Source organism: Natator depressus, chromosome 6 (assembly GCF_965152275.1).
Source record: "Natator depressus isolate rNatDep1 chromosome 6, rNatDep2.hap1, whole genome shotgun sequence".
In the NCBI taxonomy this organism is placed as follows: Eukaryota; Metazoa; Chordata; order Testudines; family Cheloniidae; genus Natator; species Natator depressus.
The window spans coordinates 63,290,139-63,307,518 of record NC_134239.1 but is presented as its reverse complement, the minus strand read 5'-3'; the positions used below and the strand labels follow the sequence as shown (position 1 = coordinate 63,307,518).

At 43.1% G+C, this 17,380-nt stretch overlaps 1 protein-coding gene across 3 annotated transcripts in view; it reads right to left on the bottom strand.

Moving 5' to 3' along the window:
• RAD51B (RAD51 paralog B) overlaps positions 1-17,380 on the bottom strand; it is a 591,188-nt gene that overhangs the window by 103,044 nt on the left and 470,764 nt on the right. The window contains exon 11 of one of the 3 annotated variants that reach the window (XM_074955518.1): positions 15,734-15,862. The exons of the other annotated variants lie outside the window; for them this stretch is intronic. Within the exon in view, the coding sequence (XP_074811619.1) occupies positions 15,734-15,862 (129 nt within the window). The remainder of the gene's footprint in view (positions 1-15,733; positions 15,863-17,380) is intronic. 3 annotated transcript variants of the gene reach the window in all.

Here is a 17,380-nt window from a genome sequence, read left to right as displayed (position 1 = left end):
ACCACCTGAGCAATTTATATTGGAGTCACGGAGAAAGGCGTATGGAAAACCAGTGTAGTTAAAAAACAAAACAAATAATAAAAACAGACCCTTGTTTCCATTTCCCAAAGTGCCAGTAGCTTCTCTAGGCTCTTCATGTATTGTTGGTGCTCTACATAAGAACGGCCATACTGGGTCAGACCAAAGGTCCATCTAGCCCGTATCTTGTTTTCTAATAGTGGCTGTTGCCAGGTGCCCCAGAGGGAATGAACAGAACAGGTAATTCCCAGGTTCTGACAAACTGAGGTATGTATTGTTTTGACTGAGACCCTCAGCTAAGTCTTTGTAATAATTTTCAGTTCTCTTCTCTCACTGATTCATGCTCACAACTCCCTAGTAGCATTCATGGGAAATACACATATACACTGAGGAGAGAATGGACCCCTTAGAATAAGACATGGTAACACATGCATGAGACAGACTGATAGTCAGATATGGAGTCTTTAATCACTACAGTAGGTCATTGGTTTAAACCTAGACCAGGCCAGCATAGTAACCAAAAGGTGTTACTACTTGATGACTGTTAGGCAGCCTATATGAAATGATCTGGGTGTTTTTTAACTTGGACAGATGTGTACATCATCAGATCATTACCACCACAACTGGCACTAACTGTCCCCCTTAATAGCAGTTTCTGGACTGACTGGGCCATGGAGACATTACCTCTCACTCCTAGATGTGGTCCCTTCACACTTTAGGATCGAGATAAGTTAACAGGGCAATGAGGAGAAGCTTGCTCTGCTGTTCTGTTGATAAACAGAAGAATACATCAGCCTTCAAGATGGTCACACCAGCACTAAGTTACTTAAAAAAATTAAAAGGGACAGATGGTAGGAAATCTAAGAATGCTGATACTCCTGAGAAGGGAAGTGAGACTTGGGTCGTTTGTAAAAATAGCCAGAATTATGTCTGTAGCTTGAGCAATACTCAATTTTTCAGTTTAAAAGGGTCCTCAGAGGCAGCAGCTTTCATTTGCCTATCCCAAGCTTTCCTAGGGAGCATGGGAAAATAAGCCCATTGTGTCTGAGGGCCTTGAAAGGGAAAGGAGGCTTGTAGGGAGGAAGCAGGGAGAGAGAAGAGTTAGATCTCAGCTTGAGGATGGAATTAAACAGAAAACAAACACACATCATCCCCCTCCAACACACACACACACACACACACACACACACACACACACACACACACAGCCCTTAAACTCCGAGTGAACTCCAAAATCCAAGACTGGGCTGGGTTGAGGAGCCAGTGCTTTAAAAAAAAAAAAAGTTGTAAGAAAAAAGCTGACTGTGTGTGTGTCTCATACAAGCAGCTCAGGAAAAGAGAGCTGTCAAAAGCCAGCTCTGTGTCTGGCTTTTTTGTTTCTGGTGAGGATTTTATAAATATTTGGAAGGTTGCGTGGGGGATGGGGGAGGGAGGCAAGATAACTTTGGGGCCTTCACGGCACAGCAGTTTTCAGGGCCTGCTTTTCATTAGCATCACCTAGCAACCAACTCATCTGCTGCAAATCTCATCACGCCCCAGCAAAGCATCCAAGGCACGCTAATCTTTTCATTTAATAGCAAAGCTGCTGTAAATTTTCTTCCTTTTCTCTTCTTAAACTGCAGACCACAACAACAACAATAATAATAATGATGATGATGATAAAAAAAGAATCCAGCCCTGTTCCTCCTGCTACCCTCCCCTGACCAACTCTCACTGATCTAGCGCTTTGGTGAGTTCCCACGTATGACCTGTGTGTGTGTGTTCTGACTGATAAGTACCAACTGCAAAGGGAAGCTTGAGTCCACTTTACTTTTTGTGCCATGCATGTTGGAAGGGGGGAGTATTTTGCAGGCTCTGTGCTGAGAGAGGGAGGCAGGGAGACAGCAATCAGGAGTTAGAATAGCTTAAACCAAACTCTGGCTTCAGATAGTGTAACTGAGACTCCCCAGCAAGCAGGAGAGAACTGGTTTAATCTGGCATGTGTGTATGTGCGCACAAAGGATCACCGCATCCCCTTTTGAACTGGAGTGAGCCTTGCTCTGTAGCTGATGTGTTCTATTCACAGCCAGCTGCAAAACAAGGCAATGCTATGGAATCTCCCTGGGCTTTGCCCATCATATCACTGCTGAAAATGTCACCCGTTAGTAGGGGGAAGTGGTCAAACAAAATAAGATTTGTCCTGAGTATCTGCCCAGAAATCAAACCCAGCTCCAAAATTTCCAATTTTTTTTTTTTTTTTGCTTTTGACATTTAAGATAAATCCCCCCTGCCTCATTTTCAAGCATCTCTGCACTTTCAGATTCCAAAGGGAAGCACCAATATACCACAAAACAGGCCACACTCACAGTATTTCTGAGCTGGTCAGAGGCAAGAAGGACCTGAAATCTTACAGGAAACCCTGTTCTCATGAGATTTCTGGCCTCACTTTTGCAGATGAAACAGAGTTAGATATGCAAGGTCTGTGCCAACTTCCCTTCATCTCCTCTCTCCTACCACCTCCTGGATACTTTTAAATGCCCCTCCCTCCCAAAACAATGAAGCTTTAAAGTGCTATTCTGAGGCTAACTCCACATTCCCTGATATCCTGCCTAACACGCTGTTGCTTTTTCTGCATCTCTAACCTGTAAATCTTGAGCTAACCTATGACACTTACATCCTCCCTGCCCAGCTGCATGCGGAATCTTCCAGAATAACAATCGCCATGTTTGAAAGGATTCAGCAATTTCAGTTGTCTCCTCTTCCCCTTGGAGCCATCTGAAATTTCCCCAAGCTCAAGGCTGGCAGCAGTTCTTGAGGAAGATGCTACAAGGGACTTCAAAATCCTTATGCAAAGCTTAAGTCACTTGGAACAATAAGATATTTGCAATATCAGATGAAAATGAGGGCAGGATCAGTTTATATCAGGTCAGGTAGAAACAGAGAGAGACATGGACTCTGAGGAATCTGTGCTAAAATTGGGGCACTGTAGTGCCAATGAAGGAGCAAATAGGCGTGAATGGGGGGGAGGGGAAGGATTCTGAAACTGTGGAAGATGCTTCATGGATTTCAAATAAGATTGCACACTTTACCGTAGATTCTTCAAACCCTCAGATCACCACATATATCAAGGTAGGGGGCTTATCGTCATCACCTATTCCAGGCTCTCCATGACAGCAACGTCCTGCCAGGCAGCCCTGCCAATAGAACATTCTAGAGCCAAATCAAAAGGATGGCTGCACAACCAGGGGAGAGAGCCCTCAGGAAGCTCAACCAATCTCAGCTATATCCTCTGGCAACCACTTCAAAAGGTTTCATGGAGCGGAGCGCTCACAAGGAGATGAAACAAGACCCTTCACGCACCATTTATTGTGCCTCACAGGCAATAACTGCCAGGTTTTGAAAAAAACATCCACCTTCACCCTCCAAACAAACTTCAGCGCTACCAGCTTCAGCACTCCTCATGCTGCAAACTTTTCCAGAGTCATCAATCAGGTGAAAGCCCTTTTCCCTGTGCACATACTGTGCTCTGCAACCATTATGGGCTGGCTCTACTCCCACAACCAACTGGAGACAGGGAAGCTCCAAATATGTTCTACAGGAAAGGAAATACAAACCCCGCCTTGGTGGTTTAATTTTTTAAAGTATTTCTTGATCCTCATTGTTTCACTTGTTGATACGGAGTTATATACTGCACATTGATGACAAATGTTTAAAGGGACAGTGTTGAGATGAACATTTTTACAATTTCCTTCACACGTGTTACTAGTGACCCCTTAGCTGATTAAAGAGCTAACTGACTTTTCACCACTGAAACAAGGTTCTGTGGTCACTGAGGGGGCAGAACATTTGGGACTCTTGGGAGGAGCAAATCCAGCCTTGTCTCACCTCCTCTTGCCAGGAACTTGTGCTTCTCCTGGGGTGACTTCCTCCGCTATCAGTTCTTGATCCCTCCCCAAGATTATAAACTGAGGAGTGTAAAATCAGTTCAGCTTGTAGTGGGTAAGAAGTAGCATGAAAGCCAAAGCAACTCTGTGCAGGGAGGCAGGGCTAGATGCCAAAAGAGGGCAAGTGGGAAGTACAATGCCATTCAGTAACCAATGTGGACAAGCCACTCTTCTCTCCTGCCTCCTTTTTTTTGGAGTGAAGTACTGTGATTGCCTTTTAAAAGTTTCTTCTGTTTTGAAAGGTTCTGCTAGCCTGAGAGATATGCCCTATGCTGAAAATGGGGAATACCAGTTGAACTGGTAATTTCTCTCAGACCAGGAGAAACATTTTAAGTGCATCCACTTTATCAGTAAAATGGCAGCTCTCATTAAGAGAAACCTAGGTGACATTCAGTTATGAGACAAGCGTTTCTAAAACAGTTTTGAAAAAATCCTCTCTCTCTCACACACACACACAATATTGCAACTAACCATTGCAGTTTTCCTTTTATTAAATCACCGAGAATACAGCTTTCAGAGTATTTTGTAGTTAGAGAGGAAAATGTTTGTCAAGTTGGCAGAATATTAGCTGAGAGCAGGAAGGCGCTTGAAGCCAGTTAAACAAGGTTACACAGGTGCTGCTGCTTCAAGCTGAGGAAAAAATAAATGATCACACGTTTGAGAAAAATAATCTAATATTTGGGACTCTTACTGCATGCATGTCAAACCACAAGCTTGCTTCAGCAGTGCTGCCCTCCTTTAACTAGCCAAACATCACACTGACATTCTTTTGTGAGTTGTGGTTTAGAGACACTGCCATATGCAAAACTGAGGTCTGCACAGTTCTTAGAACCAGTAACTATTTGTGTACATTCTGGTAAACTTTTAGACAGTCATGCCAAGGTAAATCTAACATGCTAATGGGTCTGAGCTTTGGGATAGGTTTTACAGTCTCCTAAGATTTCACAGTTGTCATTTAAAAGAGTTCCCACCCCCACAAATCAAGACACTTTCAGTTTCTGATGAAAAAGTAGGAAGATGAGAAGAGTTTAAAATCTGCCATTATCTTAACACAAAACCTTAAAATATCAGGAGTTTGGAGCAAGCTTGACTACTATTATCACTAGAAATGGGCCCAAACCAAACGCTACATCTGAGCATCCCCAAACTTTAGAGAAACTTAGATCTGGGCTGGGGCACAAATCTAGTCATCACCAAGGAAACAGATGCCCCCAGCCAAAAACTGTATGTTTACTACTGCTACCACATTTCTTAAACAGATGAGCTATCCTTTGTGGGTATATCTAAACTGCAGCTAGGAGCAAGCCTCCCAGCTCAGGCAGACAGACTCACACTAATGGGGCTGGAGCTAGTGCGCTAAAAATAGCAGTGTGGGTATTGTGGCTCCAGAGGAGACTCGGGTTAGCCACCTGAGCACAAGCCAAGGGGGCTCAGGTGGGCTTCAGAGCCCAAGCTCCCACCCAAACCATTAAGTCCACACTGCTATTTTTAGTGCACTAGCTCAAGCCTCACCAGAATGAGTTTATCTACAACCACTGGGAGGCTTGGTCCCAGCTGCAGTGTAGACATACTCAGAGAGACAGACATGATCTTACACAGGAAACACAAAAACTGAAGGTTGATTTCGCACAGAAATAAGTCTAAATTAACCTTTAAAATTATTTCTGGCTCACACAAAGTCTTCCTACTTTTTATGTGCCTGATCCCTCAAAATGCACTGTTCTGGGAAGTCAAAGATACAAGAAAACTCAGGGTATGTCTTCACTAGCAACGTTAAAGCACCCCCATGAGGGCAGTAGCTCCCAGCACTTGGTGAACTGTCTACACTGCCACTTTACAGTGATGAAACTTGCATCACTCAGGGGGGTGTTTTTTCACACCCCTGAGTGAGAAAGTTGCAGCGCTGTGAAGTGGCAGTGTAGACAAGGCCTCAGTGATTGCACGGAAAAGGCCCGTCGGGGATCAGATTAGTCACAGGAGTTTGGATTGTTTTGTTGCTGTATATTGCATGGTTTTCAAAATTCCCCTTTATTAAATTATTTTAGTATATATACACAAAGCACATGGTTTTGTACAGAACTTCCTAAGTTTAAAAAACCAAACAAATTGAAAATAACCCCCCCAAACAAACAAACCAATAAACGAAACCCCCAGAAATTCCATCCTATGGAACTATACTGACAGTAACCTGGGTCATCAGAAGGGTTGAGACCTTTAGAGAGTCACAGCACAGACCACTACTGCCTGCACTAATGGAGTAAATGATAGAAGTAGAAGGACATTATCCTCTCTATGGACCAATCACTTGAGGGGAATGAAACATACTATTGCCAGATGGCAGAGGAATGCTGAGCACCAAAAATCCTGGCATCAGTTTGAGTTTCTGGAGGCCAGTGTGTTCTTTACTGGTTATACAGAGCCTTCTGCCCTGTCCCCCCAGCCTGTTCTTGTTTCCCTCAGCTACTGGCTCTCCCCCTCTACTCCCACTGCTCCTAGCCTGTCCCTGGTCTACTCCTCACACAGTGCTGCCAACCTCAAAGCTTGAGTTTTTGCTGATTGCATGCAAAGTGTAGCCTAAAAATCACCAAACAACAATTTGCTTCACATCTCCCCCTCCCCTCCCCCCCAATTTTTGCCATTTCAAAAGAAAGTCACTGAGGTTGGCCACATTGTAATAGCCACATCTCACTCACACATGGGCTGCTTCTGGTTTGATACCCCAACCCTGTCTCCCCACTGGCTGCCTGCCTGCCTGACTCGATACATCCTGCAGCCAATAGGAAGCCCAGCTATGCAGGGACCAGTGGGGCTCTGTTCCCTACCGTACATACACCATGTGGCTTCCGATGGCCAAGGGAGGAAGATTTGGTCCAGCTGCGCATGCGCCTCAATGACAGCACCTCATTCAAAAGGCCACCAGGTAGCAGCAAAGAGACAAGGACTGGGGAGCAAAAGGGGTTGGGGGACAGTAATGTCACTTTCTTGTGGCAAGATTTGGGTGATCTGTAGCCCCAAACGTCACCTGTTACTGATTCAAGACTTTTTGTCAGCAAGGCCTTTCAAAAATAGCCCAATCAGAAAAAATCAAAACCAAAACCCATATAGGTTGGGAAACCGGCCCCTTTGCACTCAATTCAGGCAGCTCCCTCCTTCTCCAGCTGCCAGGGTGCCAGCACGGGGAGTACTGGGAACACAGGAGAGAGAAAATTTCTGCTATCAGTTCTGGCACCCAGTGCCACAGCTGTCCCTAGAAGCTGGGAGGAACAATTGCAGGAAAATCTTCAGAGTCTTATAATTTGGCCAAAGTTGGGTGGGTTTTCATGAGGACAAGAAAAAGCTCCTCTCTGGGAGGAAGGAGATCCTCTCCCCAAGCCAAATTCCAAATCCGTGCTCCAAGCATGGAGGGACTAGAAATCGTAAAGAAAATGTCACTAAGAATTTATCACTGGCAAAACAACATATTTTCCCTAAACTCATTCTCAGAAATTGATGAACTGTTTTTGCAGAAACTAAAAACAAAACAAAACAACCCCCCACCCCAACACACACAATCTGGAACAGACACATGGCATGGAAACCTGCAGCTCAAGTGGTTGAAGCTTGGCAAGTTATAAGCAGCTGAAAACTGGGTCATATAATGGTAAGAGATAGGAATACTTGACTATAGCTACCAGCTCTGCCTATAATAAACTACCGTTCCATTTCTGGTATCAGTGACAGCAGCAGCAAACACAGAACTGCCCAGAGGAGTCTGTGGGAGCTGTAGAGAACTTCTTAAAAGATTACTGTAGACTTATTTATGTGCTAAATGTCCCCTGCAGCCTGGATAGTGGGGGCAGTTCTGCACATATTTCTCTGCTTGGCTCATTCTTCAGGTTTCCTTTGCAGGTCATTGCCTCGGATTTTACAGAATAACAATACCCTTGCCCTAAGCACTCTTTTTGTCTTTGCAGGTGTAAAGATAAAGATTCCTGTCTCCTTCCTCAAACACCCCTCCTCTGAGGTCTCTCCTTTTGCAAAGGATCACTTAGCATAGGGAAAACAAAGCACAATAAAAGCAGGATTACTTGGGCAAATCTTTGTTTTACTATGTCTGACATCATCAGGTGGTCCAGAGACATTTACATGGAGCACATCACTGGCCACCATCAGTACTAGGGTGAGTAAACACAACTTCCAGTCAGGGAAATAACCCACTTCCTCCCCTGACGAACCAAGGGACACACCCCACCCATGTACCTCTTAATTACACCAACACTGACTTGGACTCTGAAAATCATTCCATGGGTGGCGTACCCGAGGCCACTTATCCACTGACACTTTAAAAACTCCTGCACCCCAATCCGGGTCTATGCTGGTTATGTAATATGTATGTATCTTGTAAACCTTGTAATCAATACTTGTCATCTCTCATAACTCAAACCTGACCCCAGATGTACAGTACCTTCCTCTTTAACTTGTGTAAATCTGATTCTAAACATTAGCTTTAATGAAAAATTTTAAATCTGTTTTAAAGTTAATTTAGAGAAGGTGAAAGGTGCAGCTCTGACAGCCCTGGAGACAGAGCTCCTCTCGTTATCCAAAGAACAGGTACAACATGGATAGACCAGCAGCACCAGCTTCCCCAAAACGTTGCTGTACCAATGTGTGTCATCCCAGAGGAACCAGGGCTACAGGTGGGAGGGGAAGGCAGTCTCCATGACCCATTCAGTCCCTGACCTCACTGACTGACAAATAGGACATCAGTACTAACTGTGGTGGTGTATATTTGTGCTGTGGCCTCTTGACCACTAAGAGCTGGAGTGAGATCCCCTAATTAATTTCACCTTAGCTATTGGACAGCCATCAGACAGTTGTGAATCTTGTGCAGAATTGGAACTGTATTTTATTGTAATGATCTTATTCTTCACATTGGTGTGGAGTCATTAGTTAGGAATCATTCAGTCTTTTACTTTCAGTTCTAATGAGACACAGAAACAGAGTTCTAGGTTCTATACTTGACAGTCTTTAGTAGCCATTTCACAGCTGTCTAGTCACATATGGCAGGGCTGGGTTGGTTCCTATACAATGAAGTGATCTAGATGAGCAACCCCACTTTGGAGTACCAATTGTTCACCTTGGTCCACTTACTAAGATGGGAAAGAGAGTGCGCCGCAGTTGGAGGTCTGTTTTTTTCTCTAGCTGAGTCCTCCTCCCTCCTAAAAGCGACGGAATCACAGGACCTAGCTCCTTTAAAGGATCAGTCCTTTTTTATCACCTTAATTTTAACACAATGAGAGAGGTTGGCAATACCTACAAGTTTTAGAGCAAGCTTGGGCATGAAACAGTCTGGATAGTAGAGAGCTAAAGTGGGTGCACAATCTCTGCTCTCATCTGCTATTCCACTAAAATCTCTTCCCTGTTAAGCAGCCTACATATTTAAGATCTCTTTAAAAAGAGTATCTGATGTACAATGTAACTCCTAGTGGGGAGTTACCTCTGTGCATCAAGTGTAAAATACAAAGGGCAAAAGGCAGAGGAAATGTATAAAGTGGCTTAAGTTGGATCTGCAACACTAATTTATAATCCCTTACACACGGGTAAAGGAGATACAAGTCCATCTAAGGGAGTCTAACAGAGCATAATGGAGAATGAAAGTTAGTGTGAGTGTTTGTAGAGGGGGATGTTGTCTAACCTACACCATCTTATACATCATCTCTGAGCTTGGCTCATGGAATCCTACATATTTGTTTCTTATTTCTAAAATAGGTTTCCTGGTTTGCATAGAAGGTTGTTCCCTTTTTCTTGTCTTTCCTTCATCACAACACAGGCAGTTATGGTCTGATCCAATGCCCACTTAAGTCAGTGGAAAAACTTGCACTGCCTTCATGGGACATTGGATCATGCCTTTGGTGAACAAAGTAAAAAAACAACAGAGAAATGGCTAAAAGCTGGTTTGTAGGGAGCACCCAAAGAATCATAATTAATGGCAGTAAACTACTCCAGAGAGAAGTGATAAGTGAGGTACCATATAGGGTTTAGAGCTGAAACCTGCTCTGTCTAGTGTTCAGCATTGACTGGGAAATGGAATTAGATGTGTAGTGCCCATATCTACAGGTGACATATGATACGACACAAAATAGTTGACACAGTGGAGGATATAGTAACACTGCTCCATGGCATATAAATAAATCAATTTAGACTCCTTTATAGGCATCAGTAGAGTGGGTGTAAGTTAGTCTAAGGGAGTCTAACTGAATGTAAGGCTTGTGAAAGTTTAACTAAAAGTGATATTTTAACTGGTGCAAATCCCAGTGTGGACACTTTTATTCTGGGACATGTTAAAACTAAACCAAAATAAGTGTGTCCACACAGTAGGTTAACTGGTGCAAATTTTCCATGTAGACAAGGCCTTTGTGACTCCAGGAGGCCAAATTTTGTATTAATAAACATGCTGTGCATCTCCATGGAAGTCAACAAGTATGCAGGAGATATAAACCTGAAAAGAATTTGCCCCTACACAAGGAAGCGTAGGGTGAGTCTAAATTGGCATAGCAGACCTTAAAATACCAAACATCTACAAAAACTCTTGTAGTACTAGGCAACCATTCCAAATTCAAATCCGTTGGCAGCAGTGCACAGGAAGCATTCCCTCCTCCCTCTCCACTGTACCTGTTCTCTTCATGCTTGTGAACTGGCAGTTTAAGGAAATTTACAAGAACCTTGGTCTCCCAGCACTTCAAAGAGCAGGAGTCTTGTACATTTCAGTACCCTGCCTGCTGGAAAGAATGGAGCGGAGCTGGCTGCGGGTGTGGAGGAGGAGAAAGGAAGTGCCTGTGATCTAGAATATAACTGGTACATACAGTAGGTCTAATTCTTGCCCTGTCAGCCTTGACGCAATATGTCCCTTTCCTTCAGCTACTTTAGATAAACAGGAAAGAAGAAAAAAATCAAATCACTGTTTGCCAAATGAAAAAGGACCAAACTAGTTAGGAGAGAAACCTTATTGTTAAGTGTTCTAAAGGGGATTTCGAACAATAGAGAATGAAATATACTGTATGGAAAATAAGAGTTTGAAGAATGGAACTGCCACTGCTACTGTGACCAGCTCATATAAACACCACCAAAAAGTAAATAGCAGTTTTCTTCAAAGTTATAATATAATAAGAATACTTTGCAGTTCTAAAAGCAAATGTTGTCAGAGACTCTAACAGTTCTACAAACATTAATTAATTAAGCCTGTGAAGTTCATAAATATTATTATACCCATTTTGCTGAAGGAGAAATTGAATCACAGAGGGTTGAAGCAGCTGGCCAATGTCTCCAAGGTGTAGCTGAGATTAGAACTCAGAAATCCTGCCTCCCACTGCTCTTCTCTAACCATTCAATTGTGTTGCCTTCCTCATTAAATATTCCTTAATTAAACTTGAGTGCCTGGACTATATCCAAAAAGTAGATGGAGACTGGTGACACAAGGCTTATGGGAATGACCTGCTCTGGCCTCCACCAGCCAATCTACTTTCCTGCTGACTTTCTGCTAAGGGTGTGGGGGAGAAAGAGTTACTACCACTAAAAAGGCACATTCTGCAATTGAAGATTGTGAAATATACTTCTTACCACTGATTTTTGTTTCTCTGGCCCACAGGCCACAACTAAAAGTGTAATTCAGCCATCACCTCAGAATGAGTTTGACTCTTCTGTTTTAGAGAATTTGGTTTAGTTACACACTGAAGACAGTGAGCTAAATTCACCATTGGTGCTAGTGGGCACAGCTCCAAAGAAGTCAATGTAACTCACTTATGCAAGAGGTAAATGTGGTCCAGTAAATTTAATCTTTTATCAAGTATTTGAGTCAGATTTTGTCATTTGGAGCATAGACATAAATAGGCTGAACAGATTCATTCATTTGGCCTGTTTTCCCATATTTTGTAGGTTGCTTTTTGCCTATTAATAAAAATTACCTACTTTTAAACTAACTAATTTACCTCCCCAATTCCTCTGAAGGAGATATTATTATTTCCAAAGTGAGTCAGAGAGGTTAAATGATTTGTCCAAGGCCACTCAATGAATTGGTAGCAGAGTTAAGATAAAAATTCAGGAGCTCCAGGTCTTTAGTCATGTCATCTATTCTAGTGAATATACCATGCTGTACTCATTTAAAACCAGCTGTTGTATGATGCATTCACCTTTTAACAGATTCATCCATAAAGGACTCACTATTCAGAGGCCTGTGTAAAATGGGTGGGAATGTGTCAGTTGAGGTCCTAGTGAACCAAAGTTCACATCACAAAGTCATCACTACAATTATTAATTGGACTGCTTGTTGGTAGTCTGAGCAGAGGTGCCAAGGATTGACTGGACCATAGAGTTGAGCCCCCCCTTTCATCGTTATAGCTGGTCCTTTCACAGGCAGGGTTGAGGCATACGATACTATTAAGGCAGAGTGAAAAAGTTTCCCTACTACTGCCTATGCTGTAACTATTCTGGGGTTAAGATAGGACTTTCAGGGCTCTTAAACCAGTACTGTCATTTTTCTTTACCCTTGACCATTCCCACATACAGCTGGAATTCCACTGGGCACCCTACATTTCTTCATGGAGCAGTGGCTGCTGTCTGGGGTTCTCTGCTTGTTGTCTCCTATTGACATCCTCCCCTTGCATCTCTGACCCTACACCTGTTTTCTTTTGTTAAACTCAATTGACAGCAGTACCTTTGTGGCCCCTCCTCTCTGTCGGGGGGGGGGAAGGGGGAGGAGGACAATTCCGTTTCTGAGGGAGGAGCTTCCCTCCCTAAAGTGGAGGTCAATTACGCCAGCACTTTCATTCATGAGCTACATATTCACTTTAAAAAGTTTGGAAACAACATGTTCTCCATAACATGAAGGAGTGGAGAGGCTTAAAAGAAAATTCAAACCCCCAGACAGAAAATGTTTGCCTGACCATAAGTCTGGGTATACTGATGTTGCTAATTCTGACATTGCACAATCAGTAGGTAGCATACAAAAAACTGGAGACAAAAAACTGGAGTTGTCCATTTGTTAATGAAACAGGTTTTGGAAAATAAGTGTTGGCACATCATTAAAAACCCTCAACACATTCTTATAGTAGATTGAACATTTTTCTTCTCAAAATCTGACTCCTGAGAGTAACAGAATGGGCAGATACTCAACACTGAATAGCAGACATTTGTCTACCATTATAAATTGATTTCTGGTTGAGAGAGGATGTGGGTGGAGCGTTGATTCTGTAGCTATTTTTTATTAATCCATCATTTGAGACTGGAAATAAGGTTTTGCCTTAGTGTTCTGGCTCCCAATAAAAAAAGAAAGAGAAACTGTGAATTTTGACCAATCTGAGAATTTCAGTTTCTCCCCTCCTGAAAATTACATGACCCATGGCCCATTTTTCAAGCCAAATTTCAATCCTTTCCAGCCAGCTGTCAGGAAACCACAGAAGGTGCTCGAAAGAGCACAAGAAATGGCTGGTTCTAATCTCAAGGAAAAAAAAAAAGTGAGGGAACAAGGCAGCTACTTATGGCAGAATGTTATTTTTTCTTCAGTCCCTGCATGCATATTTTCATAACATGTGTACTCTGTTACCCCGTCACTTCCCTGTTTTCCTTGGGTAAATATCTCTGCTTTGGCATAAAAAAAGCCCAGGGGTACAACTTGTAAGGGCTGAACTCGCCTGGATATGTTGTTTTTGAATTGAGCACACACACATCAGATACAATGGACACATTTCAAATTGGGAGTTTAGCTATTATGGATGTTGCTTTTAGCTTAACCTCTCCAGCTGCTGGAGGGCTTGTGGATGGGGTAAGATGCCAGATCTAGGGGGTCATGGAGGGCAAGCATGACAGCCCACTCTGAGAATCCAGAGCAGAGCACCCAACCCTTTTCCAGTGTAAGAGATCAAGGATGCAGAAAAGCACACCAACCCACTCCAAGTACTGGGCAGGGAGGAAATCCTCCTTGGTACAGTAAGCACCCTCTCTTTGTAAAATCAAATACAAATCCTCCCCTGATCAGAGAGAAAATAGATGGATTTGGGCTGTGGCTTTGCCATCAAGCTAGCCAGTGGGGACATACATACATACATACATACATACATACAGAGAGAGAGAGAGAGAGAGAGAGAGAGAGTGAGTGAGTGAGTGAGTGAGTGAGTGAGTGAGTGTTATGAATTGATTATACATTGCTCTGCCCCAATCCACGGCAAAGAACCTACAGATGCCTCTGACAGACAAAACGAAGGTGCATTATATATATATATAAATGCTGATTTACAGGTTCTTCACAGGGGCAACAAAAGGAATCTTTCCCCATCTTCTTCCAATACAATAGACTCTACATCATTATTATCTATATATCATAAAGACAATCTCATCTCTCCATCTATAGTAAGTGTAGTCCTACAGAAAGAAGGATTAGATTAGACGTGATCTCTAGGAGGATTAGATGCAGGATTGGGAATCAGGAAATTCTGGATCTAATCCTGGCTCTGATACAGACTCACTTTGTGACTGGAGCAAGACACTTCACCTCTCAGCCTTAATCCCCTTCTGTAAATTGGGAATAATGATACTTTACTTCAGGATTAACCAGATAATGGGCCTGATTCTATAAAGGTATGGAGTAGTTCCTGACAGACACTTAAGTGCTCTAAATTCCCACTGAGTATCATAGAATCATAGAATATCAGGGTTGGAAGGGATCTCGGGAGGTCATCTCATCCAACCCCCAGCTCAAAGCAGGACCAATCCCCAACTAAATCATCCCAGCCAGGGCTTTGTCACGCCTGACCTTAAAAACCTCTAAGGAAGGAAATTCCACCACCTCCCTAGGTAACGCATTCCAGTGCTTCACCACCCTCCTAGTGAAAGTTTTTCCTAATATCCAACCTAAACCTCCCCCACTGCAACTTGAAACCATTACTCCTTGTTCCGGCATTCTCTACCACTGAGAAAAGTCTAGATCCATCCTCTTTGGAACCTCCTTTCAGGTAGTTGAAAGCAGCTATCAAATCCCCCCTCATTCTTCTCTTCTGCAGACTAAACAATCCCAGTTCCCTCAGCCTCTCCTCATAAGTCACGTGTTCCAGCCCCCTAATCATTTTTGTTGCCCTCTACTGGATGCTTTCCAATTTTTCCACATCCTTCTTGTAGTGTGGGGCCCAACACTGGACACAGTACTCCAGATGAGGCCTCACCAGTGTCGAATAGAGGGGAACAATCACGTCCCTTGATCTGCTGGCAATGCCCCAACTTATACAGCCCAAAATGCCGTTAGCCTTCTTGGCAACAAGGGCACACTGTTGACTCATATCCAGAGTACAAGGAGAGTTGAGAGCAATCAGTACAAGATTAGGTCCAATGTTTGCAAAGTGTTTTTGAACGTGAAAAGGTGCTACATGCATGCTAACTATTATTATGAACTGCATGGGCGGCACATGAAGCCCCCGTTCGGGGAGGCTAGCCTGTGGCCCTGCCCCTTTACCCTGAGGCCCCGGCCCTTCCGCCCCCTTTCCCTGCCGGAGCCCTGAGCTGCCAGCCAAACCACCCTAGCTGCCCCAGGCCACCCTGCCCCAGCTGGTCCAAGTCCCGGGCTGCTGGCTAGCTGCCCCGCGCCGCCCCTTCCCATCACATCACCCCACTTTTGAATCCCTCTTCTCATTCAAGCTTCCAGTCTTGACCTTCAGGGCCCTTCACAATTCTGCCTCTCCCTATTTATTCACTCTTGTCTCTTAAAACATCACTTTCTTGTCCCACTCTTCCACCATGAGTGCCAGCCTCAACCACCCATCTGACCATACCTCCCATAAGCGCCACATTGTCTTCCAAGCTGCTCTGTATGGTTGGGGTAATCTCCTTGAACTGATCTGTAAAGCTGCTACCTTCTCCTCTTTCAGATCTCTTCTCAAGAAACACTTGTGCCATGACTCCTACAAAAAATTGGGTAACGTGACAGCAGAGCTGAGGAGCAGTGGAGGAAAACTGATATTTACACATTCAAATGATACAAAACAGCAAATATAAATACATTTGTAAGAAACATATACATCTGATTGTTTCCCTCTTCCCAGCCTTTCATATGCTGCTTGTCTTCTTAGATAGTAAAAACAATGGAGTCCCTTCCTGAGCGACACCTCTTGAGTTATTCCATATTATGAATATTAAATAGTAATAATTTTTCCTCCTATCACATTTGCTTGGAAGAAAACAAAGCTAGCACTTCTAGATACTAAGGGACAGATTCTGGCCTCTGCTGTGTGTAGGCTTTAAAGCCAGCCCAGCTGGCTACCCAAGGGTTCACCTGGTGCATTAGAATCCCCTGTTGGCACAGAGCTGGTGTAGCTGACTCTTTGCCACTCCATTCTGCCCCACCAGTGGCCACCACCTTTAGTATAAAGCATAGAAAGTGTGTCAGGGCATACCTGGGTAAACAGGTGGTTGCCAGATCACTGTCTGGAAACTGTTGTAGTCAGGTACATGATAGCTCAAATCTTGAGGGTGCTCTAACTTGTGCCAGGGGTCAAACTGATTACCCAGCTCATCATAGGATTGGAGAGATTAAAACCAACTTTGCCATCTCCCCTCTGAGTCTTGCACTGAGTGGAGCTAGGCTGATACCAAAGATCTAGACCCAGAAGTTTTGGTATCTAACAGTGGTACTATACTAGATATGGAAAAATCCTGCATGGTTTGGTTTTTCAAAAAATCTTTACTAGTTCTTAACTTTTGAAAGACACAATTGTGTCTGATCAAAAATGACTCCCCTCTCATTCCTACCCCAGAATAGAATGCAGAAATCAAAATGTTCCGTGTTTGGGAATCAATGAAGCTCTAAAAAGTTTTATAATGTAGAACCCACAAAGTCTTAAAACAGCTCTACAGATCAGAGCACATGTTTTAAAAAAATGTGGTATGCAAAATCTCTACGCAGAGTTAGGAATACAAGCATCTTACATTTCTATAGAACCTTTCATATCCATATAGTTCCCAAAATGCTGTCTAAACTTTACTAACAGATTGAACAAACTAGATCACTTAGGTGGGAAGTATTTTATCCACTAGTAAAATGCAGCCACCTCTGGAGTGAAACATAGCTGCTTTTTATAAGAAAAACACAGCATCCAATTAAAATTACAGGGTGGATTTAGGACTTGTAGGGACATGGGGCAACATAGATTCTAGGCATCAAATGGAATTTTATTAAAATTAAAAGAGCAAAATATAGGTAGCTTATCTAAACAATAACTAAGGGGGAAGACAGTGGGGAAAGGGCTGGAGTATATCCATTTACAAGTATCAGTATCTGAAACATTTAAACCCCAAAAGGTAAATGAAGTTAACTCCATGGGATGAATGTAATCAGGATAACAGGATAAAACTGGGCTAAGGGAAAACTGTAGGTTAATATCAGTAAAAACTTCTTATTGGTGTCAATCAATAGAATGGAC